The 21,812-nt window shown below is 37.8% G+C and overlaps 1 protein-coding gene across 1 annotated transcript in view; it reads right to left on the bottom strand.

Moving 5' to 3' along the window:
• Pclo (piccolo presynaptic cytomatrix protein) overlaps positions 1–21,812 on the bottom strand; it is a 348,891-nt gene that overhangs the window by 27,811 nt on the left and 299,268 nt on the right. The window contains 2 exon segments of the mRNA XM_040735211.1: positions 14,090–14,157; positions 19,484–19,625. Coding sequence (XP_040591145.1) covers positions 14,090–14,157; positions 19,484–19,625 — 210 coding nt within the window.

Here is a 21,812-nt window from a genome sequence, read left to right as displayed (position 1 = left end):
GGGCACCGTTGTACCTCCTCGTTCAGAGCCAAGTCTTTGCCCTCTCTGTAAAAGAGGATATCATTGGGCCGGAAATTGTCAATCTAAGACTGTTGTACAGGGCTACCCTCTGCCACCTTCAGGAAACAAGAGTGGGCATCCACTCCGGACCCCTTACTCCCAGGTGTACAGAGCCATGGATACACCTGTTCCCCACCCTACCCAGGACCTTGTCCAGAGGTACCCCAGGTAACGCAGAACTGGAACTCTGTTCCTCCACAAGAGCAATTTTGACTCCTCAGATGGGACCCCAACCTTTGTGTACAGGAGTCAAGGGCCCTTTACCACCGGGCTCAACTGGGTTGATTTTTGGAAGGAGAAGTGCTCTACTTAAGGGAGTTAGAGTCATTCTAGGAGTTATTGATGAAGACACAGAAAAAGAGACCAACATTATGGTAGAAGCTGGCAAGGGAGTCACTGTTATACCACGAGGAGCTAGAATTGCTCAATAAGTTTTGTCCCCTAAGTTTACAACTAATAATCTCTTCTTTAAGCCTATAAGAGCAGAAGGAGGGTTTGGATCAACAGGACCTATGGCTTGTTGAGTGTCCACTATGGAGTCCAGACCAATGATGATCCTAACTATTGAGGGTCAGACCTTTCAGAGACTCATAGATTCTGATAGAGACACATCCGTCATTTCTCTTAACCATTGGCCCCAGGCTTGGCTCCTACAAGAATCAGCAGCTTACAGGGCATAGGCATAGCAAAGTCACCTAGTAAAAGTTCCTGTCTGTTAACTTGGAAAGATGACGAGGGGCACTCTGGTATATTTCAGCCCTTTATCTTGCCTCACATCCCGATCAATCTCTGGGGCAGAGATGTCCTAAAGGCCATGGGGGCCATACTGACCACATCCCCTGTACAATGTATGCTTAGGAAGCAAGGCTATTGCCCAGGCAAAGATACTGGAAAGAGTCTACAGGGCGATTTCCTGCCTGTGTCTGAAACCCCCAGCCCAGAGATCTAGAGACCGGACAGGATTGGGACATTTTTAGTGGGGGCCATTGTTCCACAATCTCAAATACCTCCAATTCCTATCATTTGGAAACAAGGTCTGAGACTGGTTAATAAGACCATAATGCTCATGGGTGCCACCCAGCCAGGACTGCCAACCCCTGTGGCCATCCCTAAAGACTGTGTCTTATTGAATCATTAAGATAGCCAGAATTCCTGTAAGTTCTGCTCAAATGGCGGAACTTTCAGCCCTGGCCTTGGTTCTACAACTCTTCCCCACGGAAGCATTAATCATTTTTACCAATAGTCAATATGTTGCTCATATTATTCAATCTTTAGAAACTGCTGCCTATGTCACTTCCATCTCTAGGATACAAGAAAGTTTATTACAGGTGCAAGGTCTGCTGTGGCAACGGAGCGAACCTATATTTGTGAGACATCTTAGGTTCTTAGGTTCCTCACCCCTTTGGCCAGGGCCCCTCAGGAAAGGAAATTGCATGACTGACAGGTATGCTCAAATTGGTGCAGTTTTACAAGGACTCGCTAAAGCACAATCCCTACACAAGTCCTTTCATCTTAATGCAGGATCTTTGTGCTTTCATACTGGTAATACTGGGATTACCTAAGAAGAGGCTGTTCAAATAGTTAAGGATTGCCCTCTTTGTGTAGAAATTCTTCCTGTGCCTCACTTGGGGGTTAATACTCAAGAATTTTTGCCTAACCACATTTGGCAAATAGATGTAACACATGTGCCAGCCTTTGGCAAATTACAATTTGTCCATGTTTCTGTAGATACTTTTTTCCCACCTGATATTCAGCTCTGCCCACTCTGGTAAAAAAATAAAAGATGTTAAGAGCCACTGTTTACAGGCTTTTGCATACATGGGGATTCCAAAACAAATCAAGACCGATAATAGCCCCATCTATGTCAGCAGAGGTTTCAATCACTTTTGTCTAGATTTTGATATCTCCCCCAAAACTGGAATTCCTTACAACCACCAAGGACAGGCTATTGTGGAACATGCTCATCACACTTTAAAAGCCTATTTAAAGTGAAGAAGGGGGACCTTGGGGGCCACCTTGGCTCCACTCACTCTACTCTATCATCTATCCTCTATATCTTAAATTTTTAATTGTGGATGCTTCTGGCATGCTTATTCCAGTGGAACACTCAGGAGAGAACCAACTCATACTCACACAACACAGGAGTGACTTTGACATCACAGTGGCTGCAGTTTTTGGCTTCCCTATTTCTTAGCCAGTTGCCACAGCAGGCAAGCTGGATAAACCCCCAGGGGAGCATGCCTCTACCCTAAGTTCCCAAATTTATATTAATTACAATTGGGCACTTTAAATCTTAATTAACAAATGAACTTAATTGGATTTCCTAACTGAGACCAGGGTGCCTCCCTTTTGGGAGACCCCCTCTTAACGGGACTGCAACAGACAGGTCTATTACTCAAGAAACGGAGTGGGTCACTAGCCCTCAGGATTATGATCTAGGCAACACAGTCTTCAGCCCTAGTTCACGTTTTGAAAGGCCACAAGCTCAGCGCCATTTTCATACAAAGCAGATCATGCTTTCCTTGTCAACAGACAACCCCTCAGTGCAGGCCTGGTTGAGCCAGCAAGACAAATGAGTTATCAATGACAGGTACTTCCTGGGGGACATCTATTAACCTAAGTCAGAGGGTTTGTGAGGTCTGGACAGACTTCTTGATGATGGGTAAAATAGATATTAATGTCCTGGACTACCTAAGCCAAATGCTCATTTTTTAATTATATATAAAAGGGGGATTTGTTGCACCCTTCCCCCATGGGATTTCTGCTGACTGCTTGTACTAGGAGCTTTTAGCTAAACACTTCTCATCCCCTCCTCCCAGTAACACTTGCTTGCAAGTTCCTGTTTTCCATCCTTTGTCTAAATGCTAATTCCTGTTTTGGGCTCACCCTTTGTTGGAGGGCACTGGGAATGTGGGCTTCTGACCTTGGTGTTTTTCTAGCATACCTGATTTGGTATATAAGGCTCTATCCTTGTAATAATAAATGCCATTCTCCTTGTAAAAGTGAGCCGCTGTCTTTGTATTCGTTTTACATCCTTAGCCCTTTGCCTCAAATGGGATTGTTGTGAAGTATGGTAGCACTGTAGCCTCGAACACACTGGTGGCTTGCTACAGTCTGGGCTTCAGAGTACAATGCAAACTAAAGAAGTCACACAGTTGTGCTATTCCCTGCATAGGTATACATCTGCTTTGGGTGGTAACAGTTTCTGTTTGTACCTGTTGAATTATCAAGTGCAATGGCCTAGAAAGAGAGCAGTCCATTTACAACAAAAGACTTAAACAACATGGTCTCCTTCCCTACACCTTTTCAATGTAAACAATGTATTGATTACTTTGGAGAACAACTAACACATAGCAAACAAGTGCGATTTCTTCAGGGTGTATTATCTAATATCCCTGTGACATTCTTATCTAGATTGATGAAGATATTCTCTTGTGAATTATTCTTGATTTTTCCTTTGCAGCTCTACTTTTCTTTCTTACTCACATATGAAACATTTTCCTTTATAGAAAACTGTAATTTTCCAAGACTTGCTGGGCAATAAAAATAAAAATATATTTTCCCAGAGAAAGTAGTAAATTAAATGGTTAGAGAGCAGATTTACTTTAATGAACTTTAGCATTTTCCAAAATTCTGATGTTTTTGTGCTTAATATTTATAAATGCCTTCTACTTCAGAGTGAAAATAAATAACTTGGTGGTTTGCATCGCATAGGGTCTTCATTCCCAGAGACTTTGCAGTTATCTGTCCCCATCTGAAGCCAGGTTTCTTACAATCGAAACGCTCTCTACAATCCTGGTGGGCAGAGGTCTTTAGAGAGCATGCTAGAGAAAGTACTTAACTATCCCAGGTTTGGTGGTGCATGCCTTTTCCAGGACTGGAGGCAGAACAGGTGAGCTGAGCTCTGTGAGTTCAAGGCCAGCCTGGTCTATAAAACAAGGTCCAGGCCAGCCAAGGCTATACAGTGAGATCCTGTCTCAAAAACAAAGCAGAGCAAAACACAGCACTTTTTTGCAATCGTTATCACTAAAGAATTCTGAAGATTTGGATCGCTATATGATTCAGGATAACACTGAAAAGTCGTATACTTATTGCAATAGTGTGAGTCTTTTTCCTCATTGGTGAAGCACTTATTGATGCTTATATCTCCTTACATATCACTTAGTACATGGGACTCCTTTAAAAAGATCAATAGTTCATTTTGTCTAACGTTTAGTAAAACTGCAAAGAAAAGCCTGTACATAAAACTGCAGAGAAAACACTATCATCAACATGTTTTAATTTTTTCTGCCTTCACATTTTTTCAAAAGAATTTTGCATAAGATATGTGCATATTTACTTTATAATACACTGATTGTTAAAATAAAATTTATTTCAGTAGATGAATAGTCTTCCTGTCCTTATGATATTATTACATAATAATCTTGATTAATTTCAGCATTTATAGTAACTTGACTATGTCTTACAACTGCTGAGACAATGTTGGTTTTCTCCAAAGTTTATTATGCTTTTTTTTTTTTTTTTTTTTTTTTTTTGGTTTTTCGAGACAGGGTTTCTCTGTATTGTTTTGGAACTCACTCTGTAGACCAGGCTGGCCTTGAACTCATAGAGATCTGCCTGTCTCTGCTTCCCGAGTGCTAGGATTAAAGGCGTGTGCCACCAAAGCCCAGCTCATTGTTGATTTTTTAACATACATGGTTTTTTTTTGATAATTTCATACACTATATTTTAATCATATTCATCCCTTTCTTCCAACTCCTGACATATCTTCCCCAATTCTGTAGCCACCCATACTTGGTATCCCCCTGTTTAAAAATCCCATCCAGTTCCACTAGTGCAGGCCATATACCTTAGGGTATATGCAGTCATTCACTAGAGTGAGTTCCTCATACCAGGACCAGAGGCTTAAAGAAACCAGTACTTAGGACAAGTATGGTATTGTACACCATTAACCCAGCACTCGTGGGGGGGGTGCTAGGAAGGCCAATCTCTGAGTTCTAGGGATTTGTAGAGCAAGTATCAGGACAGTCAGGGATACACAAAGAAATCTGTCTGGAAAACCAAACCAAAAGAGGAAGGAGGAGAAGAGAGGAAGAAAGAAAGAGGACAAAGAAAGAAGGAAAAGAAAGAGGAGGAGGAAGAGGAGGAAGAGGAAGAGGAGGAGGAGGAGGAGGAGGAGGAGGAGGAGGAGGAGGAAGAGGAGGAGGAGGAAGAGGAAGAGGAGGAGGAGGAGGAGGAGGAGCGAGGAGGAGGAGGAGGAAAGTCTCCTAGTAACTATCAATAAAAAAAAACCCTGCTAATCTAGTAAGGGGATTTTGTGAGTCCTCTCCCATTGAAACTGTTTTTAATTCTGTAAATGTTTGTTTACCTACTTTGAATTGTTCCCAACATTTCTTTCCATCAATACTAACTCTGCCTGATTGGTCAGGAACATTATTTCTTTAACCAGTTCCTCTTCTCCCGGTTCTCCTAACACTTCACTTATTACCCATTCGGAGCCTCGCTTGGTCTCTATGTGTATATAACATGTGAGTGACACAGGATTTTAAAAGAGACGAGGAAGATAATCTAATTCCCACAGCTTTTGCTTTTCCCCGCAATGCATTACATTACTTATGTATCTACTTATGTGAATATATAATGCATGCATTTGTGTCAGTTTCTGTCAATTTGACACAAACCTGGAGGAGGGAATCTGAGTTGAGGAACGGCCCCACCGTATTTGTCTGTGTACATGCCTGTGGGGCATTTTCTTGCTGACTGATGTGGGAGGACCCAGCCGGCTATGGGTGGTCCCATCTCTTAGGCTCAACAAGCTAGTGGGAGCAAGCCCGTAAGCAGTGGTCTTCCCAGTGCTTGTCTCCAGGCTCCTGCTTTCAATTCCTGCTGGGGCTTCAGTCCACCGTGGACTGTATTTGTAAGCTAAATCAAAACGTTTCCTCGACAGCTTAGCTTTTAGTCAATGTTTCATCAGAGCAAAGAAAAACACCTGGAACAATTATATATTTCACATTGTGTTAGAGATGACTTAGTGAAAATTTTCCTTCTATGACGGAACTACCCTCAATCACCCCAGCTCAGGTATTTTTACATGAGTCTTTCAAGAAGTGCTGAGGCTGAGTTGTACACACAGGATATTGTTCACTCTGGGTATGAGTTTCAGGTAGAGAGACGGGCACGCTGAAATTACGGTTCCTAGGAGTTGAGAGTGGAGCCATAGGTAAGCACTCTGTTAGAGCATGGCCACTGTGTGCACTGATTTGCTCCTCTGAAGATCCTCTTCACTTCAAACAAGTCTTTGGTGACCTGATGTATGTATGTATGTATGTATGTATGTATGTATGTATGTATGTATGTACGTACATATGTATGTATCTAGTGCTGGTATTGTTTTACTGGGTGGATAATCTCCTAGATTACAAAATGAATTTTAAAACTTGTTAATAATTAGAGACATAGTCTCCTTATTTTGATCCAGGTTTTGTTGGGGAGTTCTTTTTTTTAAAGATTCATTTATTTATGTGTTTTATGTATATGAGTGTCTATTTGCATGAATGCCTGCATGCCAGAAGAGGGCATCAGATCCCATTACAGGTGGCTGTGATGTTGTGAGCCACTATGTGGACACTGGAAGAGCAGCTGGTGCTTTTAACCGCTGGGCCATCTCTCTAGCCCTGTTAGGGCATTCTTGATACCTGTTTCATGCTATAGTCTTTAGATTTGTATTTTATCATTTATATTCCGTACACTTGTTTTCTTTTGCTGCCCCATAATTGTACATGAGGCTAGGGATCAGTGTGCGTTTGAAGGACGTGTGTGTTTATGCGGGTGTATAATATAAAATTTGAATCATTTAATGAATATGGCACTGTCAAATAGAAGCAGAAAACTCAATAAAATAATCCATGTCACAAATCTACGGCAGAGTTTTTACTCTGATTGATGTGCTATTTCATAACATTTGGAAAATGAGTATTTGTTCAAGCAGTGCTTCAAAGAAACTTGACTTTCACACAGAAAAGATAAATGTATTTCAGCAATTAAATAATGTTTTTTATATCACAAAAGACCTAGTAAACACAAGTAATTATGAATTTAATGTTGCCTACACAGGTAAGGAATGGCAGCCGCTGCTCTGCAATTTCCATTGTTGTCAATGGTCCTCCTCAACTAAACTTCGTGCTCACATGCTGACACAGTGATGTATGCTCATGATGCCTCAGCCTCAGGCACATAGGGACTGCACTTTTTTAATAATCTATTTGCGGGAAACAAACCACTCACATAGGCAGGCCTCATGTTCAGCAGTAAATGACCAGCACAAAACACACATGACATCTTTGCAGGCTCTTTGCCTGGTAATGTTTTTTTCTGGGCTTTATTTATTTACATCTATCTATCTCTATCTGTCTGTCTATCTATCATCTGGTATCTATCTATTTTTTAACTTTGTAGGTCCTGTGGGCGAACATGTGGGTCTCTCTATCCATACATGTTTCTTGTGCTTTATCTTTGGTTCTTTTTCTATTTTTTGTTTTGTCCTGTTCTAATTTGTTTTTATTTTATTCCTTAGATTCATGCTTGATTTCTAATGAGAGGGAGGAAAAGGTGTGGCTCCAAATGGGAGGGGGGAGACTGGGAGGAGTTGGGGAAGGGTAGACCATAACAGTATATTTTATGAAGGTAAGTCTATTTTCAATAAAAGAAAAAAATCCAGTTAGAGTGACGGGGGTGACATGAACTGAGAACTTTACGTAGAACTTTTAGGTATTCCAATCTCCATTAACTGACGTCTATCACTTGACAGAAGAGGAAACACTAGGAAGAGGTGATTTTACAAATGCTTTTTGTTTATCTTGAAATATAATATTCTTATTCCCAGATTTTTGTCTGTTAATGGAAGGGAGTAACTTATATCCTACACATTTTTGTTTTGGATTTTCTTAGATGTATTTTTTTTAACCTAGAAGAGCCCCCTACACTAGCTGCTGTTGCAAGTGTACAGAAAATATATATCCATGTAAAAAAGTTACGATAAGCTAGGAGAAACAAGATTCATTTAACATTCATATGTTTCCATTATTTCTACCTTGTCCTATATCCTCTCTACCTTCATAGTATTAACTCATGGTATGCATCTACATGCAACCAGGGCAGGGTCCTTAGCATAAAAATATCTCAGCATCTAAGTAGAAAACTTTTGTAAACAATTGTATTTTATATAGAAATGGCAATTCTGTAGGCAAAATTGTCTGAGTGAGAACCCTAAACACTATGATAAAATTTATATACATATCCATAACATATACATATTATTATACATGTGTTATATACATATGTAATGTTATTATACCATATAGTTCATAGATGAGTTTTACTTAGAATGGACTGAGAGGTTCAATATAAAGCTTAAGTGGACAATGCTAAATATTCAAGATGGAGTAGAAGATCAAAGAATCTGCCATTTTTTTTAATGAACTGAGGGTTTTACTGGTACCTAATGAAGAAGAAAGGAGTAAAATCACCACCAGGAAACCATAGACTTTGTCTAAAACCAAATCATGTTGATTCTGTTTTGTTTGCTTTTCTTTTTTCCATTGAACTGGCTGTTTATGTTGCCTGACAACAGAAAGAAGCAAAGGCAATTATCTGTATCCCACAAAGCAAGCAACACAGGTGTCCTTTGTAAACCTCAAGCACAGCAAAGGTGATTGTATTTCTGTGTGGCCTGACAAATTGATTTGTCTTCCCATCTGCTGAGAAGGAACACACTTTAATTTTTCCCGAGTCTATAACGTCTTTCCAATTTGTTTTTATAGGTTGAATTTTATTATAGACTTCTTCACATATTAGCTGTTACATATGTCTTTCAGCCTACTTCCACAGAACTATGAAAATTAGAAATTTGATTATTTTGCATGTTAGTCTTATCTAAGACCAAAAAATCTGTTCTGCTAGCCCCAAGGGGACATAACTATAAATGCCTCTCACTGCATTACACGTTCCTCTTCTCAACCTCATCCCCTACCACTTGGTTCTAGAACTAATCTGAAGAGTAACTAGTAACTAGAGCATAAAAGAGATTGACTCACAAGAAGTAACCTCTGACTTGCTTCTTGGAAAACAAGCACGTTTTATGTGGAACCCTTGGGAATGATAGTAGCAGTGTAGAGTGAGCAGCATCTCCATGGACAACTGCTAACATTTACACAGACTCAGTTTATCTATAAGCGCTGAGGTTAAAAGAAAGGTGAGATTCAGTGGCTAAAATTATATGTGAACTGTGCTTTTCACACTTGAATTCTAGAAGCAGAGGAAATTAGAAGTTATTGATTTATATTAGCCTACACTAACATAGTAGTCACATATTAATTTATGTAGCTGCATGTCAGCACACAGTCCAAGAACGGAGTCATGTGAGGGAATTCTGAGTGCTTGGGAGGGAATGCTAAGAAAACAAGGTGAGAATCTTGTGACCTCAGTTTTTTCAAAACACAGAACTGCGTTTGGAATGTGCTCTTTCCCGGGTGTAATGGATAGGAGTGGGTTTACTTCATTTGTTGCAATTCACATGCTTCTCTAGAAAAATGCATTTTTTGCCACATGAGGCTGGCTTTGTGATTGAGCACTTTACTCAGGTAACTCATCTTAACCCTCAGTAGAAACTTTCTGATGCTGTGAATAAAGTTGGCTATGGCTTGAAACTTTAGTCTACCTCACTTTTAGGCCCCTGTTTCCCAGGTGGCTGCCACCAACATCAAGAGTAAACAGTTGTATAGAGTATTTTCTATTTTCCTAGTGGGATATAAATGCCTGAGTGGAATCTCCAATGAGCTTTTATTCTGCATCATTTGGATAATAATTTGGGGAATAATGCACACACACGCACGCATGCATGCACACACACACACACACACGCAAGCACACATGCACACACACACACATCACGACACACACACACACACACACACACATGCACACACAGTAAAGAGCCTGAGGGAGGCAGGGAAAGACAGACTTTACAAGCTCATCAATTCTCTTATATATTCTCGTGTGTGTGTGTGTGTGTGTGTGTGTGTGTGTGTGTGTGTGTGTGTGTGTGTGTTAAGACCAGGCGTGGAGAGGACTTTGGGGAATATGTCAACAGGCAGAAGACCTAGAAATTTTGCATGAATCAAAGAAATTTTGTTGAGAACCATGGGAATGTGGCAGCTTTTAAGACCCTGAGGAAACTAATTTACTCCCAGTGTTTATCAGCCGAAGTTTCTGAAGACAGAGAGTCACTTTTCACATCCCACAACAGTTCAGAACTGAAACCTAAATCCACTCATATATTCTAGTGGTCTTGGGATACCATGCCCTAAATCACTGTTTTAAAAAGAAGATCCATTCATTTGTTTATTATGTATACAGAGTTCTACTGGCATGTATGCCTGAATACCAGAAGAGGGCACCAGATTTCATCATAGATGGTTTTGAGCCCCCTGTGATTGCCAGGAAGTGAACTCAGGACCTCTGGAAGATTAACCAGTTCTCTTAAACTCTGAGCCAACTCTCCAGTCCCCAAATCACTTTTTAAAAAATAGAATGATATTTGGTGTCATTATTCACTTATAGCCTTGTGTATACTGTGACTTGGCATCCTTTTATAAAATGCCAATATATGGTATGTATTTTAGAGGTAATTTAAAGAATTAAATGAGGTAACATTTTAAAAATGTACTTTGAGTAGTGTGAAGTATTTAGAAGAGTGAAAATGATTTAGAGGAACAATTTATGATATTAGACTGTATCACAAAACTATAAAATATTTAACTCTTAGATATGCTTGTTGAAGTCAGATTTTTTTTGTATTTGAAGTATTTCATTATTTGCTCAATAAAATTATTTTCAAATTTGGCGTTATATATTTGTTCAGTAATTTTTATAAAGTTATTTTTATAGCATTTGTTTCATCTGAGCCTCATAGAGTTCAAGAAGTTCCTTCATGTTTGTGTCAGTGAAATGGCTCAGCAGATAAAGGATCTTTCTAACAAGTCAGATGACCTGAGTTCAAATTCTGACATGGGAAGGTTGTCCTTTTACTTCCTTATATGCCCAATATTTGTGACCCCATAATAAATAAATAAATAAGTGAATAAATAAATAAATGACTATATATATATATATATATACATATGTGTGTGTATAAAGCAAAAAAATTATGAGTAGAAATATAATTAAATTACAGTCTCAAAAATAAGAAAAATGAAGTAAACAAAAAGTTTCATAGTGCAAGTAAGTTATAGAATTGATTTTTCTATTTGTATGATATTTAAGCAAACATTTCTTGGGACAGGAGAGTTGGCTCAGTGGTGAAAAGGATTTGTTGTTTCTTCAGGGAACACACATGGTGGTTTATAACCATGAGTATCTCCAGTTCCAGCACTTGTTGCTTCTTCAAGGGACCTGGGATAGATTCCTACCACATATATGGTGACCCACAACCATGAGTATCTCCAGTTCCATAAGAACTAATTGCCTTTTTTGATCTCCTTGAGCCCCAGGCATATAAATGGTGCACATACCACATGCAGGCAAAACACTCATACACAAAAGATGAAACAAAGAGGAAAGAGACAAGGTCTCCTGAGCAAACTGGGGAGGGAGGTAGGAGGAAGAGGAAGGGAGAAGAGGGAGAGGAGAACATGAGGGACCAGGAAGATCCAGTTGAGGGAAGAATAGAGAAAGAGAACAAGAGATATCTTAATAGAGAGAGCCATTATAGGTTTAAAGAGAAATCTGGCACCAGGGAAATGTCCAGGGACCCAGAAGGATGACCCCAACTAAGAATCTAAGCAATAATGGAGAGGCTACCTTAAATGCCCTTCCCCTATAATGAGATAGATGACTACCTTAAATGCCATCATAGAGCCTTCACTCAGTAGCTTATTAAAGCAGAAGCAGAGATTCACAGTCAAGCACTGAGCTGAACTCCTGGAATCCAGTTGTAGAGAGGGAGGAGTGATGAGCAAAGGGTTCAAGACCATGCTGGGGAAACCCACAGAAACAGCTGACCTGAGCAAGTGGGAGCTCACGGACTCCAGTCTGACAGCTGGGGAACCAGCATAGAACTGAATGTGGTTGTCAGTTAGGAGGCCAGGACTCTGGCAGTGGAACCAATATTTATCCCTAGATACAAGGGGCGGGGGGACCTAGGTCTTGCCCCAAATGATGTGTCTGACTTTGATGATCCCTCATGGGATCATCCCTGGGGAGTGGATGGGGTGGTATGGGGAGTTGGTGGGGGGCATGGGAGGACAGGAGGGAGAGGGAACTGGGATTGGTATGTAAAATAAGATTGTTTTTAATTTAAATTAAAATTTTATTAAAAAAGAAGATGAAATAAGCAAACCTAAAAATAATCTATTTTTTTATATTTCAAGAAAGCATACCTTTAACAATTTTTGCATTGTTTTCAAATTATTCAAGGCACTTTTGAAGTTCAGAGAAGATATTTTTAAGTATATCATGAATTTTCACCATATTTACACCTCTATCTCCTTTTTCCTCCCTTTCTACACCATCTTTGATGCTAGTCACTTTCTTCCTGTAGGTTCCCTTTAGCTGCTGTAATGTTCTGTGGGGTTTTGTTGTATGTGTGATTGTATCCATAAAAATCTATAATTCACAATGAAAGAAAATGTGATATTTGTGTTTAAGCATCTGGTATGTTTTGTTCAATGTAGAAAATCTCCAGCTGTATCTATTTTCCAGGGAGGGAAATGATTGAGTTCGTCTTTATGGTTAAATACAATGCTATTGTGTATTTACACCACATTTCTTCATGTATTAATTCTATTGGTAGATACCCAGGTTAATTCTTTAACTTAGTTATTTTGAGTAGTGTTTCTATAAACATGGTCCCTGTGATATTGACTTAGAACGCTTTGTGTAAATATGTAAGATGTGATATAGCTAGATTATGTCAAAATTCCACTTTCTGGAATATTTTCCAGAAGCTCCATAATGATTCATAACAGCTTGACTAATTTATATTGTCACCAGAAATGCACAAGCATTTCCTACTGTTCTAGGTCCTACTTAACATTTGTTGCCTTCTGTTTTCTTTAGTAATAGGAAATTCAATGTAGTTCTTATTTGTATTCTTTGATAGCTAAAGATATTGAATATTTTAATATATTTATTGGTCATTTTACTTTATCTGTTGAGGACCAACTGTGTTTTTTTTCATTTTCACATTCACATCTAAAGTTACTTTGGGATTTGGTATTTAGTTTCTATATTATTTATCATTTTTTTAAGTTTTATTTATGTATAGAGAGATTAATTTTATCATAGGTTTGCTCCTTTGTGATGTATAGAAGCTTTTAATTTTAATGCAGTATCATTTGTCAGTTCTTTTTTTTTTTGTCAGTCTTGGTATAACTTCCTAGCGTTGGGACCCTTTTAATCAGAAGCCATTACCTAGACCTGGGTCTCAACACTGCTCCTCATGTTCCCTCTAACAGTTACAGAGCTTCTGGTCTCACGTTAGTTTTGAAGTACTTTGAATCAGTTTTTGTACAAGGAGAGAGAGAGAGAGAGAGAGAGAGAGAGAGAGAGAGAGAGAGACAGACAGACAGACAGACAGACAGACAGAGAGACAGACAGACAGAGAGAGAGATCTAGTTTCACAGTTCTCCATGTAAATATGATTTTCCAGTATCATTTGTTGAAGACATTTTCACCAATGCATGTTTTTGGAAGCTGTCTGTAGCTCCATGTGTTGAATCCTGTGTCCTCTAATTCTGTCCCACTAATATTTTGAGTCTCTTTCCCATCATCCTCTTGATCTTTTTTAAAGATTTGGCACTCTAAGGTACTTTAAATACAATTGAGAAAATTGGCAAATAGTTAATAAACAAGAAGTTATTCTTACTCATTAAATGTTGATTTACCATCTGGTGCTTTTGTCATTTGAACACAGATGAGTTTATAATGTAGCACATAGATTCTGGCACAATTGAATAATGTAAATGTCACTTACCCTCTGTGTCTGTTACTCCCATTCCTGGCTGTTTCACAGGGTCTTGTCCATTCTGTCCCATCTTTCCTCTGTTTCAAAGAAAAAAATGGCATCTTTAGTTATGAACCTCCTAATACAAATTGGATTTGGTTTGGAGCAATAAAATAACATTACATATTCAGAGTCAACATCAGATGATTTGAATGGCAAATATACAAGCAGTTAATTATGCTATGTCACATTAATTTTAGAATGGAAGCTTCATTATTATTCCTAGTCAGTCTAAACATAATATCACAGAAATCAACACATTTTATTTATAAACTCATTTAAAAATTAAACTCATGATATTTTTAGATTTTCTCAATTTTAAAAAATCTTTCAACACACAACTTAAAAAATGTTCACATTAGCAAAGACTATGTGCTTCTTCATTATATATATATACATATATATATATAATAGGTAAATCCAGTCAAACATATTCACATTGTTAAACATTTACCCTTGCTTTCAACTTATACTCAAGTAGGAGCTATATCTTTATCATAATGAAGTGTTATGGGTTCTTTAGTGAGAAGGTAAATACTCAATTAAATGGAAATAATTTGTAACTTAAATAGATATTTTTAGATGATAATAAGTGGCCAATAGGTTTATGAAAATGTAGCATTATTTCACTAATCACAAAGTAACAAATCAAAACAGCAGTCCTCTAGAAGAAACGTTTTGGCATATCAAATAAATTCTGGCAGGAGTGTGGTGAGGAGAGAAGGCTCACATATTTTGAGAATTTCAATCAGTATAGCCACTATGGGGAACAGTATGGACCTCCATCAGAAATTAAAAGTAAATTTTAGCAGTGTGTCATGGTCAATGCAGAGACACATAACTCCTCAAAGTGCTGACAATAAGGACTGCATAGCTCCAGCTGTAACATCTGCTTCACTCACTTCAAAAAGGGCAAAAAGACTGTGTGGGGCAAAGGAACAGAAGAAGTACTCTAAAATGCTGTCCTCTGGATGTGAAATGGCTTTTGATGTTAAAAATTTATAGCAGCTGTAAACACCTGCATGACTTGTACACACAAAATTGGAAATTAACCTGTAGGAGTTGGGAGAAGACTAGTTGAGAAAAAGAGAAACCTTTACAAGGTGATGAGAAAAGGTAACAGAGAGAGGAATATGGTCGCAATACATTGCATACAAGAAGAAACTATAAAAATACAAGACAACAAGAATCCTTAATAAAGGCTTTCTCACTTGAAAAAGGTCAAAATCAAACTACCATGTGATATCACAGTCCTAAAAGGGAATATTCATACAAAGGGAATACAATTATAGATATCTGTACTTTAGTGCATATTGAAGCTCTGGCCACAATATTAATAAATATCAGTGGATGGGGCAGCAAATATCTCTCTGATGAATGCATAAAGAAAATATGCTAGGTGTGCAGCAAAAAGCACTACTTAATTATAGAAAGAGTTGTATCCAGTTATTTGCATCAATAAGGGTGTGGCTAGATTGCAGCGAGTTAAGCAAAATAAGCCAAGCACTGGAAGATAAATATTGTAAGAATTCACTCATTTAAAATCTAAAAATGTCCATCTCTCAGGTATGACAATGTTGTTACGAGATGCTGGGAGAATAAGGAGGGGAAGACATAGGGAAGGCTGCTTAATGGTTTGGTAGTTACAGATAAACAAGTTCTAGAATACTGATCGTAACTAATAATATGAAGGCATTCTAAAAAATCTTAAAAGGATTTTGTATGTATTAACCATGAACAGTTGATCAATGTTTGAGGAAATCCTTATTCTTGGCTTAAACATTGCACAGTGTATATATTTCCTCAAACTTTGTATTGATTCCATCAACATTTAGAAAATAGAAACTACACCTTAAAATACTTTAATAACATAGACTTTCATTCTATTCTATGAAAATTTTAGATTTTTTCTGTTTTCATGTGTTACACAAATAGTTTTTCATCACACTGTTTGCTCTTTGCTTATGATTCTGCTGTCTCTTGCCATGTGGAATCTAAATCAAAGAACTCATCTTTTCTACTTACATATTTTTTGTTTGTTTATAAGAGGACAATTAATATTGTGGCAAAGTGGAAAAGGTCTATGAAGGTTGAGCTCAGTGCCTGAGTAATTATAAATATTCAATAAGCATATAGAATTAACAATTAGATAATACACAAGACAACTTTGAATTTAACCAAAAATCTATCTCTCATTTTTAGTTTCTTCCTCAATGTTTAGGTCAAGCCAACTGGAAAAGAACTTTATTGCACTTTAAATGCTGTGGTGTTAAAATGCTGGCTGGGTAACAGCCAAAAGGCTGTAGTTTAGTTCTTGTTTCTTGAGCCAGAGGAAAGTTTTCATGACATGCAATGGATTTTAGATTGTCTTTAAATGTACTTAAATTACATCATAACAAGATCCAACAATACTCAAATATGCAGCTAGGTGTAGTGGCACACGTCGTTAGTTCCAGTGCTTAGGAGTCAGAGGCAGGCAGATCTTTGTGAGTTTTAGTGCAGTCTGGTCTACACTGAGAGTTTCAGGACAGCTAAAGCTACATGGTGAGACCCTGTCTTAAAAATAAAACAAGACACACACATATACACACACACACATACCTTACACATGCTAAATGGAAGCATGTATCAAAGACTGTCTGGATACTCAACCTTCTAGATTGTAATTCTGATACAGAAATGTTTATTAACAATTCTGATTTCCATAAAATATTTTTTATTTCCTGGATCTACTACAATTGGAACAAGTCTTGTTTCTTCAGAATCTAAATATTTATTTTCAAAGACTGCTTTACAAAAATCCTCTTGTCACTATATTCCAGGAAAGAATCTGAAATGTTTCTGTATGTAATAAAAAAAGAAACATAAATTTATAAATCGTTTCATCTTCAAAGCTGTTATATCGTTCCATTGTAACAATTTTAGGTCAAATATATAAACACGGACTTCCATTTAGTTATTATGTGAGGACCATGTGCATACAGATGATGAAATTTCTAACATTTGTAAGTATGTGTGTATTCATGTTGGTATATCTGTCAACGATCTAGATGACGTAAGTTATGTTAGATAAGCTAATGCTGCTCCCTCTGTGACTGCTGGAGGAAGGAAAGCTTAGGGCCTAGCTACAGTATGGATGCTGGGAGGATGAACTAAAATGTATTCTGTTCTAGGCAAACCTCATCGAAGGATGGGGATCTCTTTAGTACTGCCTGAACGTCAGAGCAGAGGACTCAAGAAATGACTATCTTGCATTATGTCAGTTTATAAAATTTGTTATAATTTTATTGGTTTTAGTAATTAAATATTAGATCTGATCATCAGTTTTATTTTTTTAAATGATAATACCAGAAAGAAGTCTCTGCTTCCAATGAAAACTGAGTTTTGTTTTTAAAAGACATCAAAATGCGCTGTAAAGCCACCTTGGAGAATGCTTGAAATCTTGGAGCACACCCACACAGAGAAGTTAAATGAAGATCAGAGGAAACGCAGCTCTGAGTGTGTGAAGCAGGCAAGTTCCCTGAGTTTCATCAAATTGTCTCCAACTCAGAGCATTCAGATAGCATATGATGTACCTTTAATGTCCACAATCACTTTATAGTTGTGGGACACTTGTTCTAGGTCAAACAGCAATTGTGTGAGACAGGAGACACTGAAGAGAAGTTCTGACATATCTCATGTAGTGACTTAAAGGGAGACTTTTCTTTATGTGCATATTGTAACATGATTGTCTCCTACACAGTTTTGAGAGATGCTTATTTAAAAAGAACAACATGAAATAAGAAAAAAATGGGAATCTTTTCACCTCAAACATCCAGACAGACATCAAGAAAGCAAGATAATTTATTGTCTGGAAGTTATAAATTTAACATCAGTTCTAAATTATATAATCTGAAAGGTTCAGCCAATCTAGAAAAGGATTAGATTGTTTTTAGTAGAGTCTCCAAAATTCCTATGATAATCATAGTCCAGAGAGATGTGTTATGAATTCGCTTAAAATCCTGTTATTTATTCCAGCAAAATTATAAGAACTGAAATATTAATGAGATCAGATTCTTTTTAGGAATGATTTCTGATAAACAGGATTAGTTAGGTGCAACCACTCTTATTGAATCCACAGACTAAATTTCAAAGATAACGTCATATGAGAAAAATCTCTCAGTTGAACTGCTAATAGAACAAGAATTTCCTTAAGTTGGAAAAATATAACCTGAAAGCTATAAAATACATGTGTATTCTCTGTAAAACTGTTTTCCCTATTATTTTACCTTCTTAATATGAATCAGTGGCTAACTCTTAGAATTACTGTAGGGACTAAAGGGGATATTTCCATAATATTTTATACAAAAATAATAAATCTCACTCTCCAAGGAGACATCACACAATTGGAGAAAATGGAAAGACCTTTAACTGTCTTGATCAGAGTCCTTTTAGTTGCTTGCTGTCACTGCAACTCCATTGTGCCCTGTAGCCCAAAAGCAGCAAGGGGCAACACAGCTCCTCATAGAAGGTCATTTGTATATGCTATTCATGTGTCATGAAATATCCTCCCCTTTAACACTAAAAATGGCAAAAGCCATCGTTCAAGGTTCTTGTAAAAGCATACTTTAGGCTCTACAAGCTGTGACCTACTCACAGATCTTGGATACCTTAGCAGTGTTGTCAAACCCACATGATGAATTCATGGAAAGGAAAATGAAAGGTCTAGAAGTTTAGATTTTGAAACTGGAACAGACATAATCTACAATCTCTCTAAATCCATTCTATCACAGTCTGCTTTCGTTTTGCATGTGAGTTGCAAAATTACTGTCACGAGGCTTAACCTACTATATGAATGAGCTGTATTCCCAGAGAACGAATGTTTCTGGAACAAGTTTAGAAATCACTGAGGTTTAGAGTGGAAAAGTCTTAGCGATTATACCAATTTGCCATCTGTTTCAAAGATGCTATGAATTCTTCAAATGTGAAATCTTTCCTGATTCAAAAAACAAAAACAAATACAATCTGTGTTAATGTCAAATATCAAGGTTGGTATCTGGACATTGTGTGACGAAGGCTCCTGTGTGTTGTTCTGAGCTCCAGGCTGCCCTAGCTCAGTTATTATTCTAACAGCTTTCACGTTAAACGCAGGCGGTGCAGATGAAGTCATCATGCTAGTCATTTGCATTCATCTTTAGAATTAATTGTAATAATCCAGTCGTCCCTGAACAACTGGTTCTTAGGTAGGCATCAGCAGTTCAGATGCCCAAGGACAGTGATTCAGAATAGGATAATTACCTTGTTTTCTTCCTGTGAAATGCTAAGAACGAATTACTCATGACGCTGTTAAAATTGTAGTTTGCTTTTTATAAAAGAACCACTTACATCCTTGGGATAGGAAGTAGATTAGTTTCCCCTGCTGCGCAGCTGCTTCCTTCACTGTCCACGCTGTATCCACTGCCAAGGCTGCTGCCCGAGGAGCCGGTGGACACGGAGCTCTCTGCAGGACGGTGATTGGCGGGCTTTGCTGCATGATGTGGGGAGAGCCAACACCACAGTCAACAAGTGAAGCTCACTTCTATCTCCAAATGTAAAATTACACATGTGCGTAATACTCATAGAAAGGACTGGCGGACACAAAATGATCTCTCTTCCTCAACCTGCCTCTCCTTTTCATCTCTTTAGCCAGTAATGCACACTGGCAATATTACAGAGAATGCCTTCACTTTTTTATTATTCATGAAAAAAATGTCCTGGGAGAAACATTCCCATTTTCAGACTCAGTTAAATAGTATCCTATTCTTTCACTGTTTTTGCTACTCGTACAGCATTACAATAGTGCTGTGGCAAGCAAGAGGGGGTTGCTGGGAGATTTCACAGAGAAAACATTGTAACAGTGTAAAAGAAATCGGGCAATACTTTCCATTTTAATAGTCAATAACCATTAGAAGGTTCTCATTAGAAGGAGAAGGCATGACAGAATGGATAATTCACACGTGGCTCTGCCAACCTCAATGTGTTCTTGTTTTTAAATCTAAAGGTGTTTCTCTCCCTTGGATATTCTGTAATTGATATGGGGGCTTGTTTCAGAGTTTTCATGAGTTTCCCTTTTGGATGCATGAGTCCACATACCCATAGAAACACATTCACACACGTGCTGTGTGTGATGATACTCTGTGTGATGATACTGGTACCTGGCAGAGCTCTGGATAGAAAGGGGATGGGTGGGGCTTGCCATGCACAGAGAAGGAAGAGAAGAGAGACAGAGCCTGCTCAAACTTTGTGCGGGAGAAGTGATTTAGCAATTACTTGAAGCTCTTACTATGCATCCCTTGGCAGACTGAGTGGCCTTTTCCCTCCTGATCTATGCTCACTCTGTAGACCCCGAAGTTGAGCTTCTATGTGGAAACAGTGCCACCATAATGATGACCTTTTAAAGACTGAGACCAGCTAGCAGTGGAGAACAGGAGCCCAGTGGTTTGCCCTCTTTCCTTTCTGGGTATCAGTTCCCAAGCTCTTGCTTCTTTCTTGGTATTTACAGTCTATAGAAGCTCACTGGAGCTTACCTGGTCTTTAACAAGGATTTTACCTGATTTTAAGTCTAGATGTGTTCCAAGCTGCAAGACTATTTAACATCCTTTCCTCACTACACAATTGCTGAGCTATCAGTAGTCTTTTATTTGAATGTGTTCATGCTCCTGGGTGAAGGATTGATAATCATTTCATATTGAGAGACCTGTATATTTCTTAAGGAAATCAATAATCATGATGATTCTTAGCCTGGAGGACTTCTAACTAATATAGCCAAATAAAAGGAAAACTAAAAGAAATTATACAGGAAACTGAGGGCAGGCAGGGTAGCTACTATGAAGCCTTGCGAAGAATTTAGCTTTTCTTCTATGACTTCCTGTTCCATTACAGCAATAAGATGTTCTCAGAAGCTACCATATAATTTCATATCTGTTCCAATGATGGTAGAATTCCTTCCTCAGAACAGGAGAAGAAAAAAGATTTTTTTATATAACTCAGTTATATATCTGATGCTATAAATTGAAAACTGCTACTTAAAAGATGGTCTGAGTGATAATGACTAATAAAATACTAATTACCTACATAGGTCTAGTTTCGTATCAAATAATAGTTCTAATATTTGCTAAATACTTTATTCAGTTTATGTAAAAGAAACCTAGATGTCATAATTAGTGTTAAAGAAAATATTTTAAATGCATAATTAAAAAATTTAAGGGTAACATGACTAGAATATCAAATTATGAATGTGCCTACTTAGTTAAACTTTATAAGCAACCAATAATGATTCAGATTATCCCATTAATTTAGACTAATAAAAGTTGTCATGCTTTAAATTGACTGAAAATAATCCAAACCACTAGATTTTTAATAGTGGGTAATGTAACACTGAAAGAAAAACATTAAATTTGTTAACTAAAAGAAAAACACCAAACCAACCTCATTGTACTGTTTTCTAAGACTATTAGCAGACAGTAATTTTAAACAACTTAATCTTACTAAGTTTAAACAACTTTTACTAAGAGCAAGAACACTTCATATCAGAGATGCTACCTTATAGGGCATATGTCTACAGTAACCAGTTGATTTGTGAACATCACTTCAGTTATCACAGGCTCCATGCATCTCCCATTTCCTTTGCATGAGAACAATTCCTAAATTTGGAGGATCCATTATGCATGGTCAA

The sequence above is a fragment of the Mesocricetus auratus genome, unplaced genomic scaffold (genome assembly GCF_017639785.1).
Source record: "Mesocricetus auratus isolate SY011 unplaced genomic scaffold, BCM_Maur_2.0 Super-Scaffold_100043, whole genome shotgun sequence".
NCBI lineage: Eukaryota > Metazoa > Chordata > Mammalia > Rodentia > Cricetidae > Mesocricetus > Mesocricetus auratus.
This window is presented reverse-complemented; position numbering and strand designations above follow the sequence as displayed.